Source organism: Candida jiufengensis (genome assembly GCF_024610255.1).
Source record: "Candida jiufengensis strain CBS 10846 chromosome Unknown scaffold8, whole genome shotgun sequence".
NCBI classification, from domain to species: Eukaryota; Fungi; Ascomycota; class Pichiomycetes; order Serinales; family Debaryomycetaceae; genus Lodderomyces; species Lodderomyces jiufengensis.
The window spans coordinates 282,073-303,248 of NW_026261555.1; the positions used below are offsets into that span (position 1 = coordinate 282,073).

Below are 21,176 nucleotides of genomic sequence, written 5' to 3' on the forward strand. Positions count from 1 at the left end.
GCAACAAAAATATCTTAAATTTTGTGAACAGCTTTTTAAGTTATTAAAAAGCTGATTTAATCATAAAGGATGAAGAGTATCTATATCATATGTTAACTGTTAGTAAAGTAGTTCATCTAATCCTACACTCTACATTAATTCAATAATCTGTAAAACAGATTCTGCCCTTGCGGAAAATAAAACTTCCTTCAACCTATATATATAAGACTAGCATATAACAAAACATCCTGTAATCCGCAATTATTAGGAGAATATAATAAATTAATTGAGATATTATTAAATATTAAATTGAATAAATCATAATATTAGGGTTTTTTATCGAACACGTTAAATTGATTATTATAATTCTGTTGAAATAAAAAATTAATTGGACTATTATATAAAATATGTGTAGAAAAATTCTTTTAGATACATTTGAAATAAATCATCGTATAATTTAATCGTATTTTTCAGCCTTTTTACTCCTCTTTTTACTAAAACTTAACTAATAATAGATAATGTAGGGTTAAATTTTAAATTTAAAGTTAACTTTCATCTTAACAAGGTTTTAGTTGTATAAGGTCAAATTAGTAAGCTTAGAAACGAAAATATTGTAAAACAAATGAATAAATGAATTCAATTATAATAATCTCAGAAAATATGTATTATTATTTATTAATTTATATAAAAATAAAATTTAAGTATAGTATATTAATCATAGCTGGTTAAATATTTAATGTTTTAAATTTTTCTGCTGGTTTCAAAATATATAATATTTTATACATTTAAAAATAAATATAATATCAACCTATTCTATTCACAAAACTCATCTATAAATCAATTGATCAATTTGATCTAAAAATAATAAAATAGATAGGTACGAATTGGATCAATTGATAATATTGGAATTTAGTTAACAAGTATAAATTTGTTTTAACTAAATTTAGTTAATAATAATTATTAAAGAGAATTTAAAGTTTTATAATAATATTCTAATATTTATAAATAATTCTTATAATAATAATAATTACACAATTTTAGCAACCAAATTTATTAAATTATATTTATTCATTTCAACAAACATCAACCAACAACAACCATTCATATCAAAGTATTATTTAATACCCAATGGTGATGGGTAGTACAGATAAACTACTATATAATTTATGTATAGTAGTAATTTATTGGATATGTTTTTGGTATATTATATATTTTATTACTGGTTTCCATTTAACAACTATAACAATAAATAATGGTATATCATTTAATGGAATTACTTTTAAAACTTCAAATAGATTAATAAAAATTAAATCATTAAGGTTTAGATTATGGGGAAATACTAAAATGACAATTATTGATGATTTATATATAAAATTATACCCATCTATTTCAAAAAATCAAAAATCAAAACTGTCAAATCTGTCATTTTTTAATATTGATGATGAAGATAATATTACTATATATCCAAAAAATTTTATAAAAAAGTTTTTCGTTAGTTTATTAATACGGCATTTCCCATTATTAGATTTAGAATTAAGAAATACAACAATAATATCAGCATCAAATTATAAAACAACCATATCATACGTCAAATTTAATCAACAATCAAGGAAAAGTAGTAGAAATACTAATAATATAAAATTTAAAACTTCATTATTTATAACTAATTTAAATCATCAAATTTTAGAAAAAATACGACCTGCTTCATTAACTTCATTTAGAATAGAATTTAAAATACTGATAAATTATAAAAATGGATCATTAGATGATTTAAAAACCAAAATTAATATATCAGAAAGTAATATATCGGTTTTTAATGCAATTAAATATTACCTTATACGTGAGGAAAATAAATCTGAATCATCATCAACACCATCAACATCATCACAATCATCACCACCAAAATCTAAATCCAATTTAACAATAGATAAAATATTAAAAATTGCACATCGTTTAATCAATGACATAAGTATACATATTGAAAATTCCAAAATTTCAGAAATTCCTTTTGTTTTAATTGATGATAATATGTCAATTGAAGAATACTATAAAGAAGATAGACCAAAAACTTCTTTGGAGTTGATTACTAAATCAGTTTCATTTAATATATCAAGAATGTGGCCAGATGCAGCTGGATTTGAAGCAAGTTTCAACCCAAAAATAGATCTTCCATTCCATATAACTTTATCAGTTCAATTATTCAAAATGTTTTTTATAAAAAGAATTATATTACCTAGTGGAGTTGATGGACAAGATTCTGATGAAATCTTAAATATGCCAAATAATTCATTGACTTTTAAATCAAATCTTGTAAGTCAATTAGCACAATCAAGAGGGTTTGAAAATTGTGTAATGGAATTATATTTCTCAGCAAGTTCACCCATATTCGATGTTAATTCAAGACAAATGAGTGCCATACTATATAATGTAGTACTACTAAAGAAATGGTCAAGATTACAAAAATTAAGAAAGCAAGGTTCTCAGGAAGAACAAAATTTAAAACAAAATGATACAGATGATTTAAAAGTTGAATCATTAAAAGCAAGAGTATGGAAATATATAAATGAACATTATCCAAATTTAGATATGAAATTAGTTGTTGAACAACCAAAATTCATACTAAGACATGATGGTAAACATACTCAATTATTAAATTTTTCATATTCCTTATTAAATTTTAATTTATCTACAACTGAATCAAGAGATTATTTAGCAGATTTAGAAGTTTTGTATCCTACTATCAACTATCACGAAAAATCAAGTATTGAATCCAAAAAATTTAACAATAAAATAAGGAAAAAGGATATTGCCAAATTGGATCACTTTAATGTCAAATTAGATATCTTTAAAAACTTAACAGTCAATACAACAATAGAATTGAACAAAATAATGGTAAACCTAACAAGTTTAGAAATTTTCCAAGGCGTACATTGGTTATTACTAGACGTTACCAAATTGGCAGAAACTGATTTTTCAATAGGTAGAATTAATAATACATTTAATGAAGAATTAAAACAATTAAAATTTGAAAAAGAAGGTAGAATTCCAACAAAATCAATGGAAGAAAAATTGTTTAAATATTTACCATCTTATATTAATCAAGTTGAATTAAAATTTACTAATTTAGATTTAACTATTGGCGCAAGATCTGTCTTAATTCCAAAAAGCGATTTATTTGAATCTAATTTGAATGATTTTGATCAAAATCATGATTTAAGAAAAATAATTATTAAGTTAGAATTATTGAAAATATTAATTTTGAATAATGATAATCCTCAATTAGATGATACTTCGTCTGCATCACTGGAAACTTTAACTTCTTTGGTGGATACTGAATATTGGTCTATTACAAATACATTGGAAAATTTACAATTGTTAATGCCTGATGATCATAGTTCAAAACATTCAAAGACAAAACCATTTATAGAATTCCCTAAAATTGAAATGAAAATGGATTCAATTTGTAATTTTCATGGAAAAAACCAGCTTTTATTTGCTGCCGAAATCGGTCAGCTAAACATCAACTATAACAGATTCAAATTATTTACATTAATTGGCTCCATTTATTTGATCAGGGAATTCATCATTGCTCCTATCAAATTAATCAAATCAAAAATCAAAAAGGAATTAAACAAATTCGAACAGCCAAGACAAAAACAATCATTCAACATTCTAGATTTCTTATTATTAAACATCACGTTATCAGACGTAAACTGTTTTTTGCAATTGTCGAAAGAGTTTAAATTAAAGTTACAATTATCAGATTTAGAATTCGATGTACAAAATAAAATTGCAAAAGTATCATTATTTTTCATTAGATTATTAGCTATATCACCAACAATTGAAAATAAATGGTGTAGATTAGTTTGTGTTGATTCATTAAATTTATATGCTCCATTACACAAACACCCTAAAATTGATATTCATTCAGATGCAATAAGATTAATTCAGCCTCATAAATTTATTGTATATGAATTATTTGATAACATTTCCATATCTTTAAAATTAGCAAAACATTTAGTTAAATTGTTGAATGCTGATGATTCTAAAGAAGGTTCAAATGTTGTACATCCTCATCAACAACAACCAATTCCGTTACCACATATATCAGTCAAATCAAATCACTTAAAATTTGTAATGGAAGATGATCCATTTGAATCTGAATTAAATATGATTTATCAATTAGGTAGAATTGAACAAAAGAAAAGACTTGAATTATATTCCCTTTTTGAAACCAAAGAAAGTCAATTACCTGATGATAAACTTTATTTTAAAAGGCTTGATCATTTAAATACCACAATATCAGAATCATGGATTAGGAAAGTTTCAATTTATCGTGAAAAATTAAGACGTGAAGTTGCAGATCATAAAACATATCTTTTTGGTAATGAATGTAAATTTGATTCTGATTATAATACAGATGTTGTTGCTTATCCATATCATGCACCATTATTAAATATAACAATGGAAGGATTTGATTTAAAAGTAAGTCAGCCAGATTTTGGATTAGATCATGTAGCTGATTTCATATATGATGTAGGACAAGGTGTTCCAAAAGATACAAAGTATTCTGTAATGATACCTGCACAATTAGATTTAAAAGTTATTGAAATGAGAATGCATTTAAGAGATTATCCATTACCTATATTATATTCACCAAGAAGTAAAAAAGGTAATGCAAGTTTAATTTTACGTGGTCCTTTAGTTATATCAGAACAATTTGTAACTGAAGATGAACATATTAGGAAATTAGATATTCCATTAATTCCAGGTGGTGAATCACCATTTGATTCATTAATTGTTGAAAAAACATTATCTAGTATTAAATTATACACTAGCTTAGATTGTAAATTTGATTCAGATTACCCAACAAGAATTGTTTGGGGAACCTCATATAACTTTGGAATTCAACAATTTATGCTTAATTTTGATCAATTTTCAAAACCTCCAGTTGATCCTTCAGAAAAATTGGGATTTTGGGATAAATTGAAATATATTTTACATGGTTCGTGTACTATTAAAACTAGAAAAAGTTTAGAAGTTGGGTTTAAAGGATCTAGAGATCCTTACGATTTATTAGGTACTGCAACTGGATTTGTATTATCTTTTAAAGATAACGTTATTTGGAGAATTAACAAGAATGATGATTCGAGAGAATTTTTTGATATTACTGCAGAATCAGTCTCATGGTATATTCCAAATTATTTAGGTGGGCCATTATTAGCATGGACAAGAAATAGTTTAGATTCAGTTTTTTTACCAGATTCTCCACATTTTATAAGTTCTTGTTTTGCTTATTATCTTGAAGATTCTCAAACAAGACCTGATTTCGATTATATGAAGAAAGTATTTGCAAAAGATACAATTGAGTTAAGTGGTGGTATAAGTTATAAAGTTGGATTTTTATTACAACGTAAAGTTGATGGTAAAAGAGTTGAAGAATTTAAACCACATTATGATGTTCAATTAATGAATCCTAAATTTTGTAAAGATGGTCATGATTCTTATGCTGGTTTTAGAAGTGAATATATGCATATGGCAATTTCATTAACTGCTGATAGAGAAAATACATACAATACAATACATTTAAGTCCAGGAGCTTTTGAACAATTTTTCGCTTGGTGGAAATTATTTGCAAGTAATATGATGTTACCTATAAGAAAAGGTCCATTATTTGGAGAAAGTAAAAAATCAGTTAAATTTTCTCAACATTTATTTACAAATAAATTTTCATTTTATTTGAAATCATTGTTTTTGTCACATATTTATAGAGATGAAATTGTTGATGTTGATGATGATAGAATTGAATGTGTTGGATTAAGAGCTAAAATTGATGAATTCTCAGTTGATTTACATCAAAGGAAAGAACCAGTTACTTTATATCATGAAGAACTTTCAAAAAGTACGAAAGCGATGAAGATGATCTTTAATGTTGGCGAAGTAACATTATCAGGTATTGATATGAGAGCTGTTCATTCAAGTTTTACTCAAAATTTATATTCACATAACAAAAAGAATTACAATGATGAAAAAGATTCAACGTATGATATTTATTTTGATAACGATCGTCGTTGGTTTGATATTCAAGATTATGAAGAAGCATTCTTACCTTCTGTTAGATATTGTCCAAGAAAAGTCAGAATTTATCCATTAATGTATTCTCATAGATTTTCTTATGAAAGAGATACTGATCAAGATGCTTCACAAAATTCAAAAGATGATCAATTTGGTAATGAAGATATTCATAATTGTAGAATTAAAGATAAAGATCCTTCACAAGTTCGTATTGATATTTTAACTGATAGATTAAGGTCATTACAACAAATTAAAAATAAAGGAAAAGATTTAATGGATAGAATTGAATTCATTACAAAAGAAATTGAAGGTGTTAAAAAGGATAAACGTATCATATATCAAAGAACTTCAACAATGGCATCAGTTCAAAAACATGATGAACATTTCCATAATAAATTTACTTGGTTAAGTATGCTATTGAAATGGAACGTTAATTGTCGTAACTTAGTATTAAAATATATTCATTTTGTTCAATTAAAAGCAAATATGAGGAAATATTTATCACATGAATCAATATCAATGTTGGAAAAAATAATTGAAAAAACTGAAAAAGCAATGAATCAAGATGATCCTTCAAGTATTTCCGAATCATTAAGTAGAATATCAACCGCTCAAAATGAATCAGGCACCTCGGAATTATCGGCAAAACAAAGATTAGTTAAATTTGATAAAATCTTAAAAGAATTACAAGGATCAGAAGAATTATCAGAAGATTATCTTATTGAAGTTATATCACCACAGATACAATTACAAAGTGAAGATGCACCAGATTCAGTAGTTATTGTTTCAGCTCCTTCAATAAGTGGTAAAATTGTATCTCTTTTAGACACTAAAGAAACTGCAAACCCTGACGTTATAGAGAAAAGATATGGTGTTATATTAAAAGAAGCTAGTGTATTTGTTTTAAATAAGAGTTCATTATCTCCATTGATCACAGTTAGAAATCCATATGGTGCAAAATCAAATTGGCCACCTTGGTTAGGACCAGAAGTTACTCAAAATGGTAAATGGGCAGGTGAAGATCATTTATTAATTCAAAATTTATCTGTAATGACATTATTTTATGATACTGAAATTAATTTAAACAATAATCAAGTTGATGAGGCACCAAAAAGATTAAGAATAGATACTCCATCAATTGTTTTAACATCTACATCATCACAATATTTTACACTATATGTTATAATCGTTAGTCTTTTGTTTTATAGTGAACCAATGAGTAAAGTTATTAAAGAAAAAATTGAAAAAATGAAATTTTCAATAGATTCTGATGATTTAGTGGGTATGACAGATAAAGTTAAAAATATGCAATCGTATTATCGAACTTTAAAATTCATGAATTCAAATTATTCATTCCGTAAAAAGCACTTGTCAAATGAAGAATTAAATAATTATTTGTTATTAAATTTAGAAAGTGGAGAAATTGCAAGTGATATTTATTTATTTTTGAAAACTGTATTTAGTGGTGATTTTTTCGATGATGATTCAAATAATCCACAAATTTCTTGGTTAATTAAAGCTGATGAATTTATATTACATATCTTAGAAGATGATAGAACTCCAATTTTAGATATTGCATTAGCCAAAGGAGTTTATAGAAGAAAAGAATATGAAAGTGGATCTAATTTTAATAAAATACAAATAGGAATGATGCAAGGTTTTAATTTAATTCAAAATGCAAGATTTCCTGATTTTATAAATCCAATAGATGTTGCAAAAATTGATGACAATTTAATAGATCTTTCATGGACAATGAATAGATCTGTGGGTGGAATAAAAGTAGTTGAAGATATGCAAGTTAATTCATTACCATTAAATATTAAAATTGATGAAATCACAGGTGAAAAATTAATGGATTTTATTTTCCAAACTGATTCAACAAAAGATTTAAAAAACTCAAAAGTCATGAGTTTTACAAATAGTTCAGAAGCAAAAGAAAAAGAATTAGAGGATCCAAAAGATGATGATGAATTTGGTTTAGTTCCAGAAACTGAAGGTGCCAATAAATCTATAAATTTTGAAGAACATCTGAAAAAGCAGAAAGATACTGAAACAGGATCAAGTAATAATACAAGTAATAAAAATAAACGTAGTTTAACAAAATTATCAGGTTTAAAATCAACAATATCAGATGAAGAAAATGAAGATGATGAACAAGTCAATAAGATGATAGAAAGATCTAAAAAATATTTTTCAATAATATCATTAGTTGTTAAATCAATAACTTTACAAATAACAATAAAATTAAATAAAGGGTATAAAAGAATATTAAATGTTCATGATTTCACAATAAACCTTCCACAAATAGAATTAAATAATCAAATTATGTCATTTATTGACCTTACGAATTTAATGAAAAAATTAATAATAAAAACTTTATTATCTCATATTGGAAAATTATTATCTAATAAATTACAATCACATAAATATAACACACTAACAAATTCGGAAAATAAATCATCACAATTAAGACCAGTTAAAAAATATGAAAAATTTATCCCCATAAAAGAATTAACTATTGTTAAAACTATTACAAATAATTTATAGAGCGTTTTTTAAAATATTTAGCATAATGTATTATTAATATTTATTAATTTTTATTAAATTAAATAAATGTAAAATTTCTATAATTTCTGAAAAATTAAGTATTCATCAAAATTGGTGCATTCTAAAAATTCTATTGCTCTTCACCTTGACGAAAGTTTACTCAAAGTATTATTGCAGATTGTAAGTAATTCAAGATCTTAAAAGCTAGTACATATCCCGTTAAATCTATAATACATAAACGTAGAATACCAAGTGTTTCATTAAAATAAAAAACAATCCTCGCATACCAATACATTAGCTTTCCCAAATCAATTATGATTGGAAATGATGATTATTGGAGGTAGTAACATCAAAAGAATTCAAAATTTTTCAAAATCCCAAATTAATTGAATATACTCTATAAATGATACTTTATCCCAATAAAAATAAATTCACACATGTTGTTTCTTAAATTCATTCCCACCACCTTGTTTATTCTTCTTCCTTTTCTTATTTCTATCATCACTACCTTCTCCATTATTATAATCATCATCATAAAATTCCCCTCTCATTAATGAACTTTGATCATTTATAGCTAAATCAATAACATTAAACCCAGGTATACCATTGATAGGAGTTTTATCAAACTTTAACGCTTTATTTAGTAAAGTCAAATCTAATTCAGGAATATTTGGTTTTTGTGAAAGTAATGGATCACGTAATGATTGGAATAAATCAATTTGTTGTTGTTTTGATATGGGTTGAGGTATTGAATGTTTTCCTGGTAAATCTTGGATGTGAGCTTTATAAGATTTTCGCAATTTAACATTTTTGGACCCATCGGGATTTGTTCTTGAGAGTGATTGTGCTAGGTCTAATAGTTGATATTGATGTAGTAGATTTTTTAATGGAGTTGGATTTGATGGTTTATATACTTTTTTGAAAAAGTTAGTAAAAAGTCTTTATAATTGTGGATGGTTAGATGGGAAACTCAATTAAGTTACTTACTTTTTGTTTGGTCTATTAGATAGAAATTATCTAGTGAGTTTGGTTCTTCTTTTGACATTTTATGAAAATTGGTTGTCAATTGGTAATTGGTTTGGTGATAATCTAAATCTCTTTTTTAAGATCTCTATTTTTATATAATTTTGTTTCACAATATATTACTATATTACGCACAAAAATAAACTTAATAAAGATTAATTAAATTATGAATAAATAAAATTATATTAAATTTCTATAAAATTATATTAAAAGTTATATCAAATTATATCAAATTACAAATAAAACCAGATTAAATTTTCAAATATACCCCATAAAATAAAAGTAAAAAAACATAAATTAAATTAAAAAATACCAATTTTTAGTATTGAACTTCCTTATTTCTTTTCTCTTTTTTCTTTTGTTTATAAACACAATTGTTTTCTACCACTATTTGCAACATTACTAATATTATGATCATGGTTCTTTATATGACAAGAATCACTGTTATCACCATCATCTTCACAATTTTCACAAATTTCTAAATTTTTAAACCATGGATCATCAAATAACATATCTAAATCATATCTCTTTTGTGTTGAAGGATCACATAATTTCCATGCAATTCGAGATGCTCCAGAACTTTCGAATTTTGCAGCTAATTTAAATTCAGATCCTGGACCTTTATTAATACCTTTATTATTTTTAAAATTTTGATGATCTGTACAGTATCTTTTATGATTAAAAGAATAATCTCTATAACCATGATCTTGTGGTGATGCTTGTTGAAATGGTACACCAGAATAAATCATACAAAATAATAACATACCTAATCCCCAACAATCTGCTTTAAACATATCATATGCAAAATTTTTTATTTCTGCATGGGATTTTTCCTTGAGTATCATAACTTCTGGTGGAGAATAAGGTGGTGATCCAACATAACTTGTTGATAATTTTATTGGTGAATTAAAATCTCCTGGAATTTCATGTTGATAATCACTTACTCCAAAATCACATAATTTACAACATCCACGAGAATCAATTAATACATTTTCAGGTTTTATATCTCTATGAGCAATATCTTGATCATGAATATATTTTAATCCTTTACTTATTTGTTTAAAAAAACAATATTTTTCCACAAGAGACAGTTTTTTCCAACCTGATCTTATAATCATTGAAAATAAATCTCCATTATTACAATATTCCATAATCATTCCCCAACCTCTTGTTAAATTAGCTTGTGATGAAATTCTTAATATCCCCAAAACATTAACAACATGTTTACTTCCAGTTAATTTTTTATGAATTATATATTCTTTTGAAACTCTTTTATAAAATTCTTCATCAGTTTCTTTACTTAATAAAGTAAATTTTTTTAATGCATATAATTGTTTTTTATTATTATGAGAATTTATAATTCTAACATCTGATGATCCACCATCACCTAATTTTTTATTTGATACATCTATATCATAATCATCTAATAAATTAATTTTTTCTTCTTGCATATCTAATGGTAAATAATCATTTGGATTTGCAACAGGATTAGATAAAATTCTTTCACCATCATTAACACCAGATAAATAAAAACTTGTCAGTTTAGGTTGTTCTTGACTTGGAGTTTTATTCATTCCATAAGGATTATATACAATTTTTTCATGATTTGTTGAAATAGATAATTGGGATTGATTAGTTGGAATTCTTGTATTTCTTAATTGTTGTTTTGCAGCATTTCTTAAATCTAATTGTGACATATGATTAAAAGTTTCAGCTTTTGTTAATTTTTTATGTGGTGTTGAATTATTTAGACTTGTATTGTTGTTGTTGCTATTGTTATTATTATTGACATTATTACCATTATGATTTAATTCTGAATTTGCTCTATTTCTATTATTTTTAAAAGTTGCATTTAATGAAGATATTGAATTATTTGAATTATTTGAATTATTTGGTGAATTTATATTTGAATTCATATTTATAGGATTTGTATTTCTTCTTCTTAAAGAAAATGAAGATTGAGATCTTTTTGGTGGAGTTATATTATTGTCATTTGTAATTGGAGAATTTACTTGAGCTTGGTTATTATTTTGAGGATGATGATTATTATTATTAATATGTGATGAATGAAATAATTTTGATAACCCAATATGAGATGAAGATGAATTTGATGAAGAATTAGTATCTGATGGTGTAATATTATTATTATTAGTAGTAGTAGTATCTTTTTTAAATAAATTTTTTAACCCATGATGATGATGTTGTTGTTGCAGATGAGGAAGTATTTTGTTATTATGTTCTTTTAGTAATGTCATTTTAAAATTAGTTGCAGAATAGATTTAAATTAAATAAAACTCAATAAATGAGTTAAGTATATTTAATAAAAATAATTTATGTATACTGAATATATCTTTAATATTGACTATAGTAGTTGAATATAAACTGAATTTTGATTGTAATAATTCTATATAATTTGATATTATTATAATACTAATATTATAATACTAATATTCTAATAGATTAATAATAAATTATTGAAAATCTTTCTTTCTCTCTTTCTATCTTTCCTTCTCTCTCTCTCTCTCTCTCTTATAATAAATTAAATATTTTATTATTTATTATTAATAAAGTAGAGATCTCTTTGATTAAAAATTATTTTTTATTCAAAACTTATTGAATATTCAATGAACAATTAATAATAATAAGAGATATATTAATAGATAGAATAATCTAAAGGATATATATAAATAAATAAACGAATATAAATAAACAAATTAAAAAAAGATACATCAATCGAATCGAATATAAAATTAATTTAACAACTCCATTTAATTCAACAATTTAAAATTTAAATAAATAAATATAAAATTTAATATGCATAAAAATTAATCCGATTACATCATTTGAATTTGAGAGAATGACTTCTTTCAAATAGGAGATTAAAGAAGGGCCTTTCTTTACTTTAGAAATTCATTCCATTAAATTTACATTAATCAAGTATAAAAGAGTTTTGTTGAATTCGGATAATTACCATTAATTTGAGTTGAATAATTAATTGAAAAACAAATGAGATTGAATATATAAATTCTTCTCTATGTTAAAATTTATTAATTTCTATTTATTATTTGTTATCTTTGCTATTTCTCATAAATTTATTATATATAATATTAAAAATTATTAATTTATTGTTTCAATGTTAAAAGAATTGTTCCTTTTTTCAATTCATTACTTTACAACGAATATACGAAATAACATTTAAGGACATAGATTTTACTATAATTATTATTATTATTTTAAAGTATAAAAAATTATGGGGTTTATAATAAATCAATTAATTATTATTCTCTAATTAGTTTTAAAATTTCAATTAAAATTTAGAAGTACAAAAAAATTATCAAAATTTTTTTTATTTTGTAAAATTATTAAACTTTTCACAAATTAAAAATAAAAAGGGTTTTCTACTAAATTAAGTAAATAGATCCGTTTATTTTAATGTTTTGTATTATTTTCTTTGAGATCAATCAAGATTTAATTAATTGATTTAAGTAGTAGATCTTCTTCAAAGAAGATTTCATTATTTGAAGGGTGATTTTGATCTGATATCTTTCTTTATATCACATTATATATTTGATTTATTTATGTTAAAGATCATACGTTTCTCTCTCTTTCATGTATTCGTATAAAATATATTACAATTTTATAACCAATCATACATCTTTAATGTGTCCCCCTATAACAAAGATGAAATTGAACTTTATTATTTTAATCGTACCAATAATTTACAATTATCATCTCAATATAATATAGGAAAACGTTGTTATGTTGTAAATTAAAATATATTTTTGATATTTTAAAACTAATATTTTAAATTACTACATAGTACTAAATTTTTATTTAGTACTATAAAGAACCCTCGTGGTAAAATGAACATAAATTTACGGAACAATTATAGAATAAAAACATCACCTTACAATAAGTCTAGTAGTAGTACTTATTTATTTCTTTTTCTTATACCTACGCTTACGCATAAACTTCATTTAATTATTGAATATTACGGATAGTTTCTATTCAACTTACAAACAATTGATCCTTGATTAAATTATTCAATTTTAACGGATATTTGTATATATACAGATAGAAATTTTGTAAAAGAATTAGCTCTATCTAAATTTAATTTTTAACTTTGTAAAATTAAAGTTTTTTCTTGGTAAAGGTGTTTGTTTTAAATCTTTTTAAAAGTTTTTTGGAGGTTTTTTTTTTTTTGCAATTTTTAAAAAATTTATTTTATTTATTTTTACCCCTTTATTTTTTTATTTACATTTTAAAGAATGTTCGATTACAAAGATATATTACAAAGAATAAAGATCTTTAAATTATGATCATTTTAATACAATTTTTGGTTTCGGGTAATTTATAAGATATGGATATCGGATCTTGACTAAGCTTTTTAAAAGGAGTATCAAAACGTTGTTTTACTTAAATTTACACAAAACATTAGTAGATCATGTGTATATATTTTATGTAAAACTGACATTTAGAGTTTAATTGATACTACCATTATGAGTAATGTAAATTGTAGAGTTTCAACTGGGTGTATGATAAGGGTAAGATTGCAGTCATTTATTTGCTAGTTAACTAGGTAAGTTCTCTTATGAGATACAATAAAACATTAATTGATAATAGTGAAATGCACTAGAAGTGAAGAATTTATTAGTGTTCGAGTGGCTTCATCGTAAGTGTTTACACTTAATCAATAATCACTAGTGTTTAGTAGATAAATAGTTCTGAGTTGATTTTGTGAGCAGGTATAAATCTGAAACTTTATAATGCATTTTATAGGCTTTTTTAGGTACTTTAATTATTTCGAAAAAAAAAAAAAAAAAAATNTAATGCATTTTATAGGCTTTTTTAGGTACTTTAATTATTTCGAAAAAAAAAAAAAAAAAATTATATATATGCATAGATGCAAGTGCTTACAACATTTTAATCTTTGATATATCTCATTCACGAGCAAATAGAAAATTGAATCCTTATTGCATCGAAATCTTCACTCCAATAAGAATTATCATGAAGATATCTTCTATTCAAGTCTACAATAATAATGAGGGCATTGTCATGTATTTTATGTCTGATTTAATATTTCAAGACATCAGAATTTAAATTTTATTTTATTTTTATTTTATTATTTTTTCTATTGTATGTACTTAGTAAGACTGAAAAATTTTCAAATATTAAAACAAAAAAATTACTAAACCAATAAAAGTTATAAAAAAACTAAACAACTACTCAAGCAAATATGTCAAAAAAGGGAAACAAGAAATCTGTAAAGATGGACTTAGGTTCATTTTTAACAGATGAAAGTTTCGGTGGTACTTCTTGGGCAGATGAAGAAGTTGATATGAGTTCTATTGGAGTATCAATAGATAAACCATCAAGTAATGCATCAACTTCATATACTACTAATACTTCAATGGATTCAAACAATGAAGGTGGATATGAAAGAAGAGAACGTAAAGAATTTCCAATCCCGGATAATCCACCTTTTAAAGCAAGAATATCAAATTTACCATGGGAATTTGGAGAAACTGATTTAATTCGATTTTTTGAAGATCGTATGCAAAATAAAGAAATTATTCAAGATATAAAATTACCAATTGATAGAGAAACTAATAGATTAAGAGGATATGGTTTTATTACTTTTAAATCAAAAGAATTATTAGAAGAATCATTAAATTTAACATTATCTGAATTTCAAGGTAGAAAAATTTTTGTAAATGTTGCACCACCAAGAGATGAAGATTCAAATTTTGGAAGATCATCAGGTAATAGAGTAGAATTGGATTGGGGTGCAGCAAGATCATCAACTAGTCAATTACCACCAAGAGATGATAAATTTTCAAGAGATAGATCAGAAAGAGGTGAGAGACCAGAAAGAAGAAGAAAAGAAGAACCAAGTTTAGATTGGGAATCAGCAAGATCAACTACAAGTAGTTTACCACCAAGAGAAGATAAATATCCACCAAGAGAAGATAGAGGAGATAGACCACCAAGAAGAAGAAAAGAAGAATCAAATTTAGATTGGGGAGCAGCAAGATCAACCACCAGTCAATTACCACCAAGAGAAGATAAATATTCACCAAGAGAAGATAGAGGAGATAAATTCCAAAGAAGAAATAGAAATGAAACATCATCACCAACATCAGCCTCAAAAGAACAAGATTTTGATTGGAATAGAGGTCAATCATTACCACAAAAACAAAGATCAATTTCTGCATCATCAAAACCAAAAGAAGATAATTTAGATTGGTCATCAGCAAGATCAACCACTACAACATTACCACCAAGAGAAAGATCAAATAGAAGAAATAATAATAGTCAAAATAAACCAGAATCTTTAACATCATCTACATCATCATCAAAAGAAGATTTTGATTGGAGTAGAGGACAATCATTACCACAAAGAACTCCAAGATCAAAACCACAACAACCAAAAGAATCTAAAAAGGAAGAAGATTCAAAACAAAGAGGTCCACAAGCTTCTCAATTTAGTGTATTATCTATAGACGATGATGAAGAAGAAGAAGAAGAAGAAGAAGATGCAGAAGAGGAACAAAAAGAATAGTAAATAGGTTTTATAGAGTTTTAGTTCAGTAAGTTTATATTTACAAAAAACAGAATAAGATATTTAATTGTATTATTTAGGATAAGATAATATATTTGTAGTATCTTATGAATTCCTCTGCATAACTTGATGCGAATTGTCTTATGAGGTGCTCTGAAACAATCAAAGCACCCAAAAATCCAATTTGATAAATAGGATAATTAATTAAGTCGAACATGGAATAGAGTTAATGAGAGACCTAGACCTAGTTGTGGAACGATTTGAGCATGAATATTCTCTTTATAGAGTGATGGACTGTTGTATTGCTTCCGGATTCAGTTGTCCTCAGCTGATTAATAATTCCAATTTTGAATAACATAAATTTACAAAATTGAATAACATGAAATCTACGGGTAATGATTCTTTTCAAAAATGACTTATTTATATTGAAAAATTTTTAAAAGTTATACATTTAACCTTGAATATTAATTCTTGCTTTAGCATTAGTAACTTTAATACCAATTTTTTTAGCTTTACCAACAATTTCAATTCTATTTTTAGCAGAAACATTATGAGCAATTTGAGCAGCATATTGATTTTGTTGCATAATTAAAACATCTAAATCTTTTAAATTTTTAACAACAAAAGTTTTTAATCCTGATGGTGATTGAAATTTATATTTTTTATTTGTTCCATAACCAATATTTGGTTGTGGAATAGTACCTCTAAATCTTCTTCTTACACATGAATCAATACCTTTTTGTTTTCTCCAATTTTCTGATACTCTATGATATCTATCTGAATGATGTCTTTTAAATTTTTTAGTATATTTTCTTTCAATACCGGCCACTAATTTATGTTAGTATATTGATTCCAATAAATTGTAGAAGTTATATAACATCAGTAGGTGATTAACTGATTACTTATAATATTATTTATAGAACCATTTGAACATACTCTTGTTGTATAGTATTTGTTAAATTAATGAAGAAAGTATTTGAAAAAAATTTACACTTCACAATTTTAATTAACAAAATGAAAGGTGAAAAAAATAAAAAAAAGAGAAAGTAAAAAAAAAAAAAAAAAATTTTTCAAAATGTTAATATTCACACGACTAATTGATGTTTCTAAATTATTAATTATATGCAGTAATGACATTTCTTTCTTCATTGTTGTCGCGACATGTTTTGTTACAAATGTTTCATGAAACTTTTATATCAATATCATATTCAAAGTTATACGTCTAATTTCAGATAAACTGAGCTCCAATAACGGTACAACTTAAAATACTAGGGCTCTAGAAGTCCAGCAAAGAGCGATTCTCTTTACAAAGAAAATAGTTGCAAAATTATTTATGACCACAAAAGAGATGATAATTACGCAAATATAAAGTGTAATATACTTTCCTGAAACATGTCATTAATATTATATATTATGTAATTAAATTAGTTTTGTTATAGAATAGACTAGCCAGTAATCTATTTCTTTATACTCTATTTTCAACAGATTCCCGAGTTTCTTCAGTTTGTGGTTGTGAAACTTGTTGCGTTTGAGTTTCAATTCGATCTTGATTATGTTCAGTTTCTTGTTGTTCTTGTTGTGGTTGAGTTTGTTGTGGATTATCTCTTCTATATTTTTTGATGATATCCATTACAGCCCAATTATATAAATCTTGTTGACTAATACCAAATATTTTCCACATTAATTTTTTTAAAAATCTACCATATTTCTTTTTGGAAATTTGTTTACCTCTTTCATCTAAGTTAAGGTGTGAATAATTTGAATCATTTAAAAGAATTCTTACTCTTTCTCCAATAGGAATTAAATCTTGTAAAAGTGCTTGTACTGCTGGATCATTTCTTATTTCATCTAAATCTAAACTTTGATCACTATCAATTTGATTTAAATCATTTATTAAATCATTATCATCATTTTCATTATTATTATCGTTGTTATTGTTATCTGTTTGATAATCTTTTTTAAATCTATAATCTCTTTTACACATTGGACAACAAGCTCTTCTTTTAGTAAGCCAAGGATCTAAACAAATTGAATGAAATACATGACCACAAATTAATCCACGAACCAATTCATCTTCTTCAATTATTTCTAAACATATTGCACAAGAACCAGAATCAAAATGTAAACTATGATCATCATTATTTGATTTACTACAATCCGTTATATCTTGTTCTGTATACATTATATTGTTATTAGTTTTTATATTTTTTAATTCAATTTCTTGATCATTTTCTTCTCTTGCAGTATATAATGAATTTATTGATTCATCATTTATATCTTGTGGTTGTTGTATTTGTACAGGTTCTTCTTCTAATATCCCATCTCGATGTTCAACATCTCTTTCTTTACCACCTTCTAACCAATCCAAATAAGTCTTTTTCGGAAATAATTTTTCAACTTCAACTTCAGTTAATTTTTTCATTTTTTTTCTTCTCCTTCTATTTCTTCTTTGTCTATTTCTATCTCTTAAATTTAAAGTTTGTTCCATAATTTCACCTCTACTTATTTGTTCTTGAATTTCATTAGAATTAAAAATATGAGCAAATGCATGTTCATTTATACTTCCAATCCCACCACCATTAAAACTTCTTCTATTTATAGGTATAACTGTTATTCCATATTTTGATCTAACAAAATATCTTATTGTAAAGAAAATAAATAAAAATCCAATAAATACTCCAACCGCTAAAGCAACAAAAAATAAAATTGAAGATGGTGTATTTCCAATAAATGAATAAGTATTCCCACTTGTTGATGATGATTGGGATTGAGATTGTGAAGTATTAGTTGACCAAGAATTTAATGATCTTGTTAATTGAGGCTGATCAGTTGGTTGATTAAAACTACCACTGGGAGAAAATTGATCCGGCATAAAACTAGTCTGTGATGCGATAGGATTACTCGCCATTTTACTGTTGACGTATTTTGTTCTCTTTCTTTGGTGGTTGATAAAATTCAAGTGATCATATAAAGTATTTAACGTTTCTTGATAAAATTTAATAGATTCAATTATTAATTTTTTTATTCTCCACGATTCAAATTTCATTTTTTTGACTTGATTTAAAGTTTTATAGATTCTTTCAATACATAAAGTGGCTATACAGATTAGTTTAGTAGAGTGAAATGTAGAGATAATATTGGAGATTTGATGTTTAAATCTTTTGTAGATTTTGATCAATACTTCGTTAGTTTTCAATTTATAGAAGGAAAAAGATTAGAACAAAGTCCGGTATAATGTTACACAATAAACAGCCCTATTATACTATACGATAAATTTTAAGGAACTAATGGAAAATTATAATGTTCATGCAATCCAAAATCATATTCTGATTTATCTCTACAGTCTATGAACTAAACAGTTTGAGCAACTTCTTAATACCAACTAAGCTAAATCCAATCAATTTTGCTTCAGCTTTTCATTGAAGTAAATTATCTCTGCAATTGTCGAAAATTCAAAAAAAAATTTAGGGACTTTGGAGTCGTTTGCAACCAAATTCTTATTTTTAAAAAAATTCAATCAAGATCAACAACTTATTGAAGTAATCGTTATCGTGAAGTCAGAACTTAACTATTCAGCAACTGAACATCGCTTGCAACTTCTCAAGGAATATCTTTGCAATCGTATTTGCAATGACTATTCTTTTACTCAAAAAAGTACTTGAATTGAGGCAAATTAATCGTAATTCAAATAGGTGTATAAATTGTTTAAATTTGACTATCATCTAAAATGTTATACAGATTTTGTAAAGCCACTCACGATCTACTTTCTAATATCTTTTAACCATTTAATCTTCTACAAGCTAAACTAGTATCTAATATATTATTACATATCAAATAATTTTAGGAGTATATAAATACAAAACACCCCAACATCAATATATTCAAGATTGCTTACTTTTCTCACAAATTTCAACGACACACAAAAACCATAAAAAAATCAACGACATCTCCAACTAAAAAAAAAAAGTTCAAAATAACAAAAAGAAAAATTTTTCATTTATAGAAATAGAGATTTCTTCACCACTTTTATATTATTTCTTTTTATAATTTAAGTTTTACTTCTTATTTTAAACAAATAAATTAAATTAGATTATTAATACATTATGGCTGAAGAAGATGTATGTTTAGTTCATTAATTAATATGATGTTAATCATATGGATCAGGGTAGAATCATTTGATGGCAAAGGATCAATTCGATTAAATCAACAATTAATAGGGAATTCAACGATTTTATAAAAATGAGGTATCTCAAAGCAAATAAAACAAATCAAATTGTTTAGATTAGTTGCATAAGCGATAGGGAATTCAAGAATTCAATTTGTTTGGTTGATTTAACAGTATTGATGGGGGATAGTTCATTTTGCAATTTTTTTGATCAATTTTCTAATCAACTTTTTATAGTTAAGCATCACAAGATCAAACCCTCCAAAAATAAAATTTATTGAGAATTTTTACTAACAATCATATTTCAATAGCATACTTTCGAAACAGCTGATGCTGGTGCTGCCTTAACCTTCCCAATGCAATGTTCAGCATTAAGAAAAAATGGTCATGTTGTTATTAAAGGTAGACCATGTAAAATTGTTGATATGTCAACTTCTAAAACTGGTAAGCATGGTCATGCTAAAGTTCATTTAGTTGCTATTGATATTTTCACTGGTAAAAAATTAGAAGATTTATCACCATCAACTCATAATATGGAAGTTCCAAATGTTAGAAGACAAGAATATCAATTATTAGATATTGATGATGGATTTTTATCATTAATGACTCCAGATGGTGATACTAAAGATGATGTTAAAGTTCCAGAAGGTGAATTAGGTGATAAAATTCAAACTGAATTTGATGAAGGTAAAGATTTAATTATTTCAATTATTAGTGCTATGGGTGAAGAAGCTGCTATTTCATACAAAGATGCTCCAAAAGCTTAAATTTAATTGTAAATTTTAGTTTTTGAAAATATATATATATTTAAATTTTATAATATAA

General features: G+C 25.1%; 6 protein-coding genes and 1 pseudogene across 7 annotated transcripts; 3 read left to right on the forward strand and 4 right to left on the reverse strand. All coding sequences in view use genetic code 12, as the record gives it.

Annotated features, from left to right (window-relative positions):
* Nucleotides 1-1,107: 1,107 nt before the first annotated feature.
* FMP27 (Fmp27p) lies at nt 1,108-8,601 on the forward strand (the record flags this gene model as incomplete). The annotated part of the gene is made up of 1 exon (XM_051765050.1): nt 1,108-8,601. The coding sequence occupies one exon, from the start codon at nt 1,108-1,110 to the stop codon at nt 8,599-8,601; it is 7,494 nt and encodes a 2,497-aa protein (XP_051622427.1).
* A 431-nt stretch (nt 8,602-9,032) lies between these two features.
* Nucleotides 9,033-9,646, reverse strand: MED19 (Med19p; the record flags this gene model as incomplete). The annotated part of the gene is made up of 2 exons (XM_051765061.1): nt 9,033-9,514; nt 9,589-9,646. The coding sequence occupies 2 exons, from the start codon at nt 9,644-9,646 to the stop codon at nt 9,033-9,035; spliced, it is 540 nt and encodes a 179-aa protein (XP_051622428.1).
* Nucleotides 9,647-9,986: 340 nt separating this feature from the next.
* PTK2 (protein kinase) lies at nt 9,987-11,879 on the reverse strand (the record flags this gene model as incomplete). The annotated part of the gene is made up of 1 exon (XM_051765072.1): nt 9,987-11,879. The coding sequence occupies one exon, from the start codon at nt 11,877-11,879 to the stop codon at nt 9,987-9,989; it is 1,893 nt and encodes a 630-aa protein (XP_051622429.1).
* Nucleotides 11,880-14,860: 2,981 nt separating this feature from the next.
* On the forward strand, nt 14,861-16,186 carry TIF3 (Tif3p; the record flags this gene model as incomplete). The annotated part of the gene is made up of 1 exon (XM_051765083.1): nt 14,861-16,186. The coding sequence occupies one exon, from the start codon at nt 14,861-14,863 to the stop codon at nt 16,184-16,186; it is 1,326 nt and encodes a 441-aa protein (XP_051622430.1).
* Nucleotides 16,187-16,637: 451 nt separating this feature from the next.
* On the reverse strand, nt 16,638-17,120 carry KGF54_000440 (annotated as a pseudogene). Its single transcript has 2 exons — nt 17,110-17,120; nt 16,638-16,998 (listed from the first exon to the last, which is right to left on the reverse strand). Coding segments are annotated over exons 1-2 (372 nt in total).
* A 531-nt stretch (nt 17,121-17,651) lies between these two features.
* KGF54_000441 (uncharacterized protein) lies at nt 17,652-19,232 on the reverse strand (the record flags this gene model as incomplete). The annotated part of the gene is made up of 1 exon (XM_051765105.1): nt 17,652-19,232. One exon carries the CDS (start codon nt 19,230-19,232, stop codon nt 17,652-17,654), a length of 1,581 nt encoding a protein of 526 aa, XP_051622431.1.
* A 1,057-nt stretch (nt 19,233-20,289) lies between these two features.
* On the forward strand, nt 20,290-21,118 carry ANB1 (translation elongation factor eIF-5A; the record flags this gene model as incomplete). Its single annotated transcript, XM_051765116.1, has 2 exons — nt 20,290-20,304; nt 20,663-21,118. 2 exons carry the CDS (start codon nt 20,290-20,292, stop codon nt 21,116-21,118), a joined length of 471 nt encoding a protein of 156 aa, XP_051622432.1.
* Between the last annotated feature and the right edge of the window lie 58 nt (nt 21,119-21,176).